Source organism: Symphalangus syndactylus, chromosome 9 (genome assembly GCF_028878055.3).
Source record: "Symphalangus syndactylus isolate Jambi chromosome 9, NHGRI_mSymSyn1-v2.1_pri, whole genome shotgun sequence".
Lineage (NCBI taxonomy): Eukaryota > Metazoa > Chordata > Mammalia > Primates > Hylobatidae > Symphalangus > Symphalangus syndactylus.
This window is the reverse complement of record NC_072431.2, coordinates 135,895,177-135,907,213: the sequence shown is the minus strand read 5'-3', so window position 1 is coordinate 135,907,213 and position 12,037 is coordinate 135,895,177. Positions and strand designations below refer to the sequence as shown.

The window sequence follows — 12,037 nt, the reverse complement described above, 5'->3', positions numbered from 1 at the left end:
TGAGGAAGACACAAAGACAGAAACCCCTGACAAAACCCTCAGATCTCATGAGACTTATGCACTACCAAGAGAACAGTATGGGGGAAACCATCCTGATGATTCAATTATCTCCCAACAGGTCCCTCCCACAACACGTGGGAATTATGGGAATACAATTCAAGATGAGATCTGGGTGGGGACACACAGCCAAACTATATCAGTCCCCAAACCTGTGGGATACAGCAAAAGCAGTGCTAAAAGGGAAGTTCGTAGCAATAAATGCTTATATCAAAAAGGTAGAAAGATTACAAATAAACAATCTAAAAACGTACCTCGAAGAACTAGAAAAGGAGGAACAAACCAAACCCCAGATTAGCAGAAGAAAACAATAAAGATATGAGCAGAACAAAATGAAATAGAAACTAAAAAATATACAAAGAAGCAACAAAACAAAAAGCTGGTTATATGAACATATAAATAAAATTGATAAACATACAATCTACCAAGACTGAATAAGGAAGAAATAAAAAACCTGAACAGACCAATAATGCATAATGAGATGGGATCAGTATTAAAAAGTCTTCCCAAAAGAAAGGCCCAGGACCAGACAGATTCACAGCAAAATTCTACCAAATGTACAGAAAACTAATTCCAATCCTCTGGAAACTATTCCAAAAAATTGAAGACGGAATCCTCCCACAGTCATTCCATGAGGCCAACATCACCCTGATACCCAAACCAGACAAAGTCACACACAACAATGATAACAATAAAAATAAAACTGCAGGCCAATATCCCTGATAAACATAGACACAAAAATCCTCAATAAAATACCAGCAAACCAAATCCAACAGCATAAGTGCGATTTATACTAGGGAAGCAAGGATGATTCAACACATACAAATCAATAAATGGGATATATAATATCAAGAGAATGGGGGCAAAAAACCATATGATCATCAGTTAAATAGAAGGAATAAATTCAATGTCTGGTAACAGAATAAGGTAACTATAGTTAAATAAAAAACGTATTGTACTTGGTTGTTGGACATCCTAAATACCTTAACTTGATCACTATGCATTACATACAGTAACAAAATTTCACATCATATGCCCCATAAATTTGCATAAAAATAAACTAAAATAAAGATAAAAAATAAAATAAAAAGAAGTCAAAGTTACTTATGCAAATTACTGAAACGCCTAGAAAGATCATATATGTATGAAAGTACCTGGAATTCTAGCAACGCCATATCTGAAATAATACATTATGGGTGAAAAGAGTAAGCCTTCCCAGTACTCCATAGAGACTAAAAAAATTGGCATTCCTTATTTGGTAAAGGTGCTTTGACTACTTCTCAAAGATAATTGTTCCTCATATTTTCTGCTGCTGATTCACATACTAGATTGAATACTCTCCAAAGAGACTACACATCCCTTCTTTCTGTGATATTATGAAATGTATATTTGGTCTTCCTCCCCATTCCTGGCATACAACTTCTGAAATCTTTGGAATCTTCAAAGTGATAGTGTCTTTTTGTATGCTAATTAGTTGACTGATGGCTGGCAGCCTCTGGCTACCTGAAAGAATGAGAGTGGCCACTGGAGAGACCAAGACAGGATTAGAGGGTTGACTTTCAGCCTCAACTCCAAAACTCTGAGGGAAGAGGGGACAAAGAGTAAACTGATTACCAATGGCCAATGATTTAATCAATCATGCCTATGTAATGAAGTCTCCATAAAAATCCAAAAGGACTGGGTTCAGAGAGCTTCCGGATAGCTGAACACACGGAGGTTCCTGGAGGGTGGTATGCCTGGAGAGGGCATGGAGGTTCTGTGTCCCCTCCCATATGCCTTGACCTATACATCTTTTCATTGGTATCCTTTATAATGTCCTTTATAATAAACCAGTAAATGTAAGTGTTTCCCTGAGTTCCATGAACTGCTCCAGCAAATTAATAGAACCAGAAGAAGGGGCTGTGGAAATCCTTATTTATAGTCAGTTAGTCATATGTACAGGCAAAATAACCCAGGTCTTGCAACTGGCATCAGAAGTAGGGGGCAGTCCTGTGGAACTGTGTCCTCAACCTGTGGAATCTGACAGTCTCTCCAAGTAGAGAGAGTGAGGATAGGTTGCAATTAGAGGACACCCAGCTGGTGTCTACTGCAGAATTGATTGCATACTTAGTGGGTTGGGGAAAAACCCCCACACATTTGGTCACAGAAGCGTTTTGTGTTGATTATTGTTGAGTAAGAGAACAGAAAAAACACTTTGTTTTTTTCTTCCTTATATTTACACTTCCTTTTCAGTCTTTTCTGGCTCAGCCATGGGCTCATGGGAAGCTCTTCATAAGCCTCTCCACTGTGGTCAATCCACAGGCCTCCTTCAGCTCTATTAACCTGCACGACAAAGTGCACCGTTTGTGGCCTTCTTCAGAATGAAGAGAGGCAGCTGACATTCTCTTGAAAAAGATGAGCAACACAAACTCAGAGGATTTATTCTTGGAAGTGTAAGATTTCTGCATTTCAAAAAGAGACTCCCATCAATATTTTTGTTTTCTCTGGTCTAACAGACATACTATGAAACTCAATGCATTAACATTTCCAAAGACGCTGAGTTCCTCTCGTGGGAAGCCACTGTCATAAAGTACCACTGGCTCATTCAACACGCCATAGTACAACACCACTTCCCGTAATAAGTTAGATCAACATTAGGTGATGTGGTGTGCTGCTTAAATCACTGAAATAATGTGTCATTCAGATAATATTTCAAAATAAAAATGGAACCTTGTCAGATTGAGAGAACTTGCATTTATTTTATTTTATGATGGTAAGGATCAAAGAACTTGATGCTAACTGGGTAGATGTGGTGGACCTTTCCTGACTTCTTACAGTGACTCAGCCCATTTTTTTTTAGCATGTGAAAGCTAAGTAAATGATGAATCAATGCCCGCAAGCAGGAAAAGATGCCAGTTTCCCACTAAAAATCGCAGAGTGTGATAAACCTATTTCCGTTAAGAAAACTGCTGGAGTTTTTACTGGGGGATTTCCCAGGCAAACAGAGGCAAAGATATACAAACCAAAAGCGGAAGGTAAGCACATTTCCTCTTAGTGTTTTTATGCTGGACACTAATGCAAACCTGGTGAGTAAGTCAGGGCTGTTTCAAGTCATCTTCCTTTCCAAACCTGATTGGAAGACAGAACATGCCATACTCACACTTGCCCACTCCAGCTGGGAAGGCAAGGGATGGGGCACACATCCAGTAGCGGAGAATATAGCAGCAAGGCAAAACCACAAAGTGCAAATGTCCATTTCATTCTCCCATCATATAAAGTACCTCCTTCCTCTCCATTTCCCCTTCCGTGATTATTTACATTATCAACCCCTATGATCATTTAACAACATCCTCTGACTTCCAAACTGAATCACTCAGCTATGCCAAAGCTGCCTGTCTTGATGTTAGTATCCACAGCTATGAGAGGCCTGTTTCATGCCGTATAACTTACTAGGCACTTTACCTACTTGGTTTATTTAATCCTAATTCCCCATAAGGTGCAATCTAAATCTCAAAAAAGCTAAGAAACACCACATCATCTATGTGGTATTCCCACCAAAAATATTTACAATGAATCTGTTTAGGATAAAACAATTACACAAATCCAAACCATGGAACCCTGGAACACTGTGTAAAATAAATGTCCTGAGTTCTTCAAAAACTGTCAATGTCCTGAAAGACAATAATAATAACAATAAAAAGCTGGAGAACTTCATTAGATTCAAGAAGACGAAAAAGAAATAAAAATTAAATGCCCTGTGAGATCCCTATTAGATCCCTGAATCACAAAAAGGAAAACAAACAAAAATCTCCGGCTATAGAAAACATTATTCACCAAATTTGGGAAATCTGAATAGCAAGTAACTATTAGAGAATAGTATTATATCAATGTTAAATTTCCCGAGTATGATTATTATATTGGGTTTATGTAGGAGAATGTCCTTCTTAGGAGATCCCTACTGAAGTAATTAGGAGTAAAGCTCAGTGATACCTGCAACCATCTGTCAAATGGTTCTGCAACAACAGGCAGGAAAACAAAGAATCCCCAAAGTCAGAGAGAGAGAGAAAGAGACAGAAAGAAAGAAAGAGAAAGAGAGGGAAAGAAAGAGAAGGAAGGAAGGGAGGGAGGGAGGAAAGGCAAAATATCGACAATGGGTGAATATGAATGCAGGGTACATGCATGGGTATTCATTGTACTATTCTTGCCATTCTTTATATGTTACAAACTTTCAAAAGGAGGAATAAAAAATACAAAATAAAATGTTAAAAAAAGACAAACACGCAAACCTCAAGCAGCAGGAGGAACTTGCCTACAGCCAAACAGTCAGCAACTGTCAGAACTGGGATGCAAATTTCAGGCATTTGAGTTGTGATATTGTTGTCTTTGACTCTGATAATAAGTGAAATCTGTTCCTACATGTATTCTTTTAAAGGCTGTGTACAAAAAGGAGACTCAATGATTGTTTTTGTCTTATATTCTTGTTAAGAGTTGTTATGACTATCGATAAGGAGGTGCAGTGAAGGGAGGTTCCAATTGATCATTCTTGAGCTTCACGACATCGTGGAGTAGGATTCTCAGCCAGGCAGAATGAAATGAGATGATGAAAAGTCCATGGCTAATATCATTTAGAACCCAACAGAAAACTACATAAAATGCTTTTTTTAAAAAAAAAAATCTTAATTTATAGGAATATATCAGATAAGTGGAAGAAAAGATTTTCTGTCTCCAATGTCTGTGAACTTAATGGATGGTTATCATTTGTGCTGCTTTGCTGACAGAACTTGTGGGAGGAGGCTAATGATTTGTTTACACTTTACCTTGTGCATAGAACTGTTTTGAAAAAGTCCAACATCTTCTGATTCATATTTCTAATTGCCAGTCAGACATATCCACATGGGTCTTTTATAATCACCTAAAGTTCAAACTCCTAAAGTCAGTTTATTATTCCCTCTTCTTCCCCTTCTCCTCCACTCAATACTGTTTTTTCCTCCACACTACCACACTCTTTTTGTATTTTTCAGTTTCTATTAATGACACAATCTGGGTGTCTAGGGGATAAAACTTATAAATGAATTTTGGTCCCACCTCTTTGCTCCACATATGTATTAATGATTAGTAATTCTGTCTCCTAAATAATTGCTCTTGAATAAATTCTCCATCCTCACTGCTTTGCCTTGCTTCAAGTCACCATATTGCTTACAAGGACTCCTGCAATATTCTTCTCCTTGTTTTTCCCGTCTCTCCTTCCAGGTTCAGTTACTCAACTATCTTGTGACCTGAATTCTTTTGCTGTAATGTCAATCTCATTGTGTTTCTCTCTTAACAAAGAGCCTATAATGGTTCTTCACTCCTAGCAGGATAAGGGGCAAATTCCTTAGCATCAAATACACAATTCCGCATGAGCCAACCTAATATTATCTGACTTCATCAGCCATGTATGCCTGGATGCTGTCATCCCAAGCTATTGAGACCTTCCCTGACGGTGTCCTCTCTGTTCCTCACATCTTGCATATGTTCTTCTTGCTGCCTGGGATGCTGTGCCCCATTGAGGCATCCAGGAAAAGCCTTAGTCTTCCTTCAATGCCTACATCACTGTGTCTTTCTTCCCCTCATTCCCTGAGACAGATTTAGAGACATCCTCTTTAGGCTCCTGTGGTATGTCTATTACATCATTTAACCAAACAGCCTTATTATACTTCCTTTGAATGCCTGTCCTCACCATTCAAACCTGTAAGGGCAGGAGCATGTTTTAATAACTTTTTGGACTCCAGCATCCAACACAGTGTCTGACACATAGAAGGTATTCAACAGACGTTCATTAAACAAAATAATATTAATAAAGGAAGAAAGTCATAAACAATAAAATATATAGTTTATCAGAATTAAAACCACATATTACCAAACTCATAGGTCAGGCCAACAATGATGGAACCAGAGATTGCTGGTGAAATCAAAGATACAAAACTTTTATTCCTGCTGCCTATTCAACCCATTATTTTGTGCAACAATTGCCCACCCCTCCAAGCTTGCGCAGGGTTCCTGCGAGAACTTTTCTCCTCTGGATGTCTGGGAGTAAACAGGTAGGTCAACTCAAGCCAGATGACAAGTGGAGAGAGGTGACAAGAGGTGCGTTGGACAGCTTAGAGAGGACTGAAGCATCCAACCTCCCTCCAAAGCTACCTGTACTGATGCAGCCATACACTTGCCCTTGGGCAAGAGAAGTTCATTAGAGCCTGCTCCACAAAAGGGGAAGGAGATGGAGAAGCAAGAGATGCAGACTCTTATTTTGGTTTGTGGTCCACAGAAGCACGCAAGAGATTGGGAAACAGAAGTATGAAGGGCCTCGAAAGGCCTCTGGGGCCAGTAAAGAATTCAATAGTAAAAATATCATGAAGATCATGGTTGTTTAAAAATTTTCTCCCAGAAGTCCTTTATGAGACAGATATTAATATAAAGTATTCAATGAGCAGCCTATATAAAATCCTGTGCCCTAACAGTATTGATTTATGTGGTGAGGGCACCATCTGACATCGGGAAGTGTTTCGACCTGCACATACATTACCTTAAAATTGGGTCTCTGAAACAGACCGAGGAAAGGTAAAAAGACAGGGAAATTCTGGTGTGTTTCCAGCATCTGAAACTTCGGCTGGCTATTGCCAGTATCATTTCATTTGTTTTCCCGTGGAAAAATGAAACAGATAATGAGACATTTGGTCCACGTGCTTTGTGTATGTACTTTTAAAATGTCACCTTTGGGTAACTCAACCCACCAACGGATTATTAATAAAATTCAGCAACTGTCAAAGCACTTCTCCGTGAAGGGAGGTTTGGCGGCGACACCTATTAGGAGAGAGAGACAGATGGCCTTACCTCTCAGCTCCTGCGTCCACAGCTGTGAGTGGAGGTAACTGGGAGGAGGGGTTGTGAGGGCTCCCCTGTACATTATGTCCTGGAGAAGGGTGACTGACAGGATGTGGGGGTGGTACGGCCCCAGCAGCTGTTCCACTTCGGCTTGAATAATTGCTGGAGAAAATGGGAGCTGAAATCAAGGGAGAACAAACATGAGACCGTGCCCCAAAGGAAGCCCACATTTTTTAAATACCGAAGCCTGACAGCAAGCATATTTGAGGGGCTTGTTTGTTTTTCTCTCAGTGGTTTTCAGGGAACAGTTCTCCCCTTCTTGGGTACACACAGCTTTTATTTTCGTGGTGGAACAGGTTCCTCCGGAGCTCACGTTTGGCTCGCTTCAGGCTGACGTTCATGGTCTGTCTCCTAAGTGCTGCCATGCCGTGCCAGTTCCCTGTCTGGACACTGTATAATTAGTCAATCTTGTACTGTTTGCCTGTGCCGAGGTCTCTGTATTAGCACTTTTCAGTCACAGGGGATGAGAGTCAGGTAACAGAATATTTGGTCAGCTGACTGAGAAGGGCACAGCACAGGCCTTCTTCTTCTTCTCACTGCTGCAGTGAGCCACGGTAGGTCAGCTGGGATCCCTCTCTGTCACTGCTAAATCAATGTAATGAGAACTGGAGCTTCCCTGATCCTAGCATGAACATAGGATCCTGTACCCTTTTAACGTTAGAGTCTAACTAACCTAGGGCATTTTTCCTGAGGTTGTGATGAATATACTTGGACTTCATCAAAGAGGAGCCTCTCAAACTACGAAAACACAGCTTTGGGATCTTCCCCCACTGTTGCCCATTATGACACAGAGAGTGAGTTACAGTCCCATTCGTATGGGCAGCCTAGCCTTCGAGAACGGTATGTGACCTCAAACGTGAATGTGTGCCCATTTAGATCAGCTAATTGGTACGATGTCACAGAAGAAACTGGGGCTTGTCACTTTCACAGTCTATCAGAAAGGTTCCCTCAGTGTCTGGGACCTACTCCGTAGACATCTCATTATGCTGCAATCATAGCAGCAGCATTAGGCTGACTCTCTTTAACTTCCTTCTTTGTACAAAGTTCTGCTGAGCTCCATACCCATTTCTGTTCTTTTTGAACTTACTCTACTAATATCAAAGAATAAATGGATTTTTAAAAAAAATAAATCAGGTTCAGGATTAAGAAAGAGAAGCCACATTATCGAAAAGATTTGAGGGTTTAAAAGTTCAGGGAGCTGTATTTTTATACCAGTACCACTTTTCCCCAACCTCTCCAGGATAGAATAAGTACCCTAGATGACCTAGCCCCCAAAAGCTTAATCCAATGGAACAAGAGTTCAAGTATTTCAAGGAACATGCGAAGAGGCAGAATTACCATCTTCCCGCTCAAAAAGCTACTGACAAGGGTGTGATCTGATTTGAAGGGTTTATTTCTGGTAAATCAGCATTCTGTCAGGTTAACTCTTGTCCTCAGAAGCCTGTACCTACCACAGTCCTCCGAAGAGGTGGTGAGGCCTGAAAATGCTTACCAGCTCAGAAAGGCAAGGCTGAGCTTCTGTTGTGTGCGTCAGCTTCCATACAAGTTGCACATCTGCAAACTCGCTAGAGTCACCTTATGAATCACTAACCTCATTTATGCTCAGCTAGCTCAGGGAACCACAATTCTGCTTGTATTCCAAATAATAATTTTACCCAGGGGAGAAGGCTGTTTGGATTGACTGTGGCAATAGTTTCAAAACTGGTGTTTGTCAGCATGGAGCTTGGTGTTTTATATACTATTGCAAAGTCTAACGGAATAATAAAGGTCACAGAGATACTGTGAAAACACAGCTAACTTTTTTTTTTTCTGCTTCAGTGTAGAAATGTGAGTTCTCCTATTTATTTTGTTGTAGTTGCTGAATGCACCCAGTATTTATTTTTTCCCGGAGGTTTTTTTGTATGTATGTGCCTGTGTTTATCACAAGGGAAACATTGCCCCTGCTGTTTATAACCCAATGGGCAACAAGAAAACTTGGTGTGCACACTCTGTGCTCTACTCTAGGGTTCAACAGAAAGTGTGCTGCTTCTCAGAGGTCTATATTAGCTATACTTGGCATTAGCTACAATGACATAGGCTGGGAAATTGGGGATTATTTGTAGCTTGCCACTCGCTCAGAGTTAAGCCTGGTTTCGGATCTCTCTTTCATCCGATTTAACAGCCAGGAAAAACCATCCATCATCCACCTGTTCATCATCCATCTGTTCGCCCATCTATCATTCAGCCATTATTTTTATATTCCATGTGGATTAAGTATCTATTACATGCCTGATACTCTACTATATGTGGGTTCCTGCCCTTGGGGAAACTAATTTAGTGAAGGGAGCAGACCTCTAGAAAACGATTTTACCAAAATACCAAGACCTATTAGTATAAATCATCGGACAGTGTTAAAAGCACTTTAACGCACTGTCTTATTTGTGGCCCCACAATGCACCCTAAGCTCTGGCCAAACCAGACAACTGACCACACTCAACTGTATTATGACAGTTTATACTAGTGAGCTTTTTTCTGTGATGTCCTCTACCTTTTTCTACTTACTTTATTACATTTGCTCTATATGCAGAGTTAACTGTGTTCTTTTTATTCTTCTCTTAGCAGGCAATTATTCCACAAATATGTATGGGGTACCTATCGTTTGGCAGACATGAAGCTAGGTCCTGGGACAGGAAACAAGACATCCTTGGTGCCTGGTATCTCCAAACAGCATCAGTTCATGTTCATTAAGTAAACAAAGATGAACGAGATATAAATGCCCATGGAATCTTGGGGCTCAGTGAGTAGGGCAGGGACAGAAAGGAACATTTATCCACCAACTGCTATTCTTCATCTGTTGACGGTTGCCCCATTGGTCAAGATTAATTTGCTCACACTTTGAGGGGCACATGTACCAGAGTGGCTAAATGTTCTCACAGATGCCCAACATCAGGGTATCAGAGAAGCCTCAGGGCAGAAAGCCACAGGGACATGGTGCAGTTGAGGAGAGGTGCTACCACGCTATGGCTGGTGCATTAGCAAAGGCCACTAGAAACAGGTGGTGAAGGGGATGCTAGGTGGGGCACACCACCTAGGTATAGGGCTAGGTATAGGGCTGAGGGCTCCAGAATATGCCCTCCAGCTTTGTTGGTGTTGACTGACTGCCAGTCAAGCCCACGTCAACTGGTGTTGACTGACCACCAGTCAAGCCCACATCCATAGCCCTTCCCTTGAATGCTATGGCTGGTGAAGGGGACAGAAATGGGCAGTGGTCCTCTTTTAGGGCCCCATGAGAACAAGAAAGGGAGGGCTTTAGGGTTCAATTTAAACTCTGGACTTGGAAAATGTCCTTCTTATCTAGGGTGTAGGAAATCACTTCTCTGGAAAACAAGGTCTATGACTTGCCTTTATTTTCTATAGTACAGGAAAATCTTACTTCTGGTGAGAAGGTGCAATTACAAGCTAGTAGAAGCCTGTAAGTCAGTGTCTACATGACAGCACTTTGCATGCCAAGTCCAGGCCATGACTGCTCACTGTAGACGTTGCTTGTGACCAAGATGATGACCAGAAATTTGGAGGAAGTTACAACAGACACAAGCATGCTTTCCAACATCTATGCAATCCCCATCTCACATACCCTTCAAAAAAAATGGACAACACTCTGGAGTCAGAGAGCTGTGTCTTCAACAGAATTGTCCTTGGTCTCTGCCAATTATCCACTGTGGCATAGGAAATGCTCTTTTACTTACCCTGACTTCTAGGAATTTGTGACCATATCACAGTCAGCATCCAGAATTCAATCTTTATTACTACAGTCTAGGAATATTCTTTTATTCATTCATTCTTCCAAACACAATTTTCCAGCACCTACTCTGCACCAGGCAGGTGCTAATCTCTATTAATGTTTTAAGTCTGAATACCTGCTGACTTCATACAGACTTTCCCACCACAACATATGGTTCCAGACAAATGTTCAGGTTTTGCCAAGTGATTTTTAACCTCAGGAAGAAAATCTCCGCCTTAGAGTAAAACTGTAATGTCATTTGCAAAAGGAAAAACTTCCTTCCATACACATTCAAAATAATTTTCCAAACTCAACCAATAGGGCATACAATGTGGCCTATCGATCAAAACATAAGAGAGCTGATCCCTCCAGAATACAGGGCAATATTAACAAAACTGTTGTGATCAAATCAGCTGACACAAACAGGCTGCCCACAGGAGCAGCCTTCATTGTCTGTGTCATCTCAGGGGTCATTACTGCTTTCAAGGCTGGAAGAGGGCTTCTAAGTGAACTTCCAGACGTAGCTGATGACTGGCAGCTGGAACAACTGATTAAGCACAGCAGAGGAACATATTGGAAATTCTTATTGCTTTTGTGATTAAGAGATGGTAGTCTCCCTAAGGAAATAAAATCCTGTTCTTGAGATGGAATACGTGAGCCTTGTCTTCAGCAGAGGCCAGGTACTGACCTCCCTGCCGCCATGGGCTTTCTCTTTCTTAGTGGCCTGGCTCACTGCAGTCTCTCATCCATCTATAGTAGAGGTAGGTGGAGGTAACTCAGTTGAGCTTTATAATTTTAACAAAGCAGCATCTGTTGATCTATGTGGTTCTCAGATGCCATCTCATGGGCTACCAGAGCATTCTAGGCTGGCACCTTTAGCTCAGGTGAATTTGGTTAGTATGCAGTTCTCTTTGTCCAAATGAAAACCATTAATCTATTATTTCTAATGGGTATAACCTTGGGGTTACTTCAGCTGTAACATATTTATTGTGTGGACGGAGGGAGGCCAAGAGTGTTAGTGGCATCCCCAAATAAAGATTACTTGTCTCAGGCCATCACCAGAGCAGAGGAAGGCTACTATAGGCATTGATTGGTAACTGTGTTTTCATGACTTCAGAGGGAAAGGATGAAGACCTCCCCTGTCAGGCTAAGGTATATTAAAAACAGCCAATATGCGTTCTTGTTTAAAACTATGTGAGCAGCAAGAGTCCTGCTTCTCAAGCTTTAATGTGCAAATAAATCATCAAGGTAAGATACAGATTCTGACTCACTAGGTCTTGGGGGTGCTGAGGCTACTGGTATGGAAACTACACTTTGAGT

At 41.0% G+C, this 12,037-nt stretch overlaps 1 protein-coding gene across 3 annotated transcripts in view; it reads right to left on the bottom strand.

Annotated features, from left to right (window-relative positions):
- The window catches only part of GLIS3 (GLIS family zinc finger 3), a 491,196-nt gene that overhangs the window by 46,632 nt on the left and 432,527 nt on the right, over positions 1-12,037 (bottom strand). For all 3 annotated transcript variants that reach the window (XM_063609882.1, XM_055294333.2, XM_055294332.2), the window contains one exon: positions 6,907-7,075. In XM_063609882.1, coding sequence (XP_063465952.1) covers positions 6,907-7,075 — 169 coding nt within the window. The remainder of the gene's footprint in view (positions 1-6,906; positions 7,076-12,037) is intronic.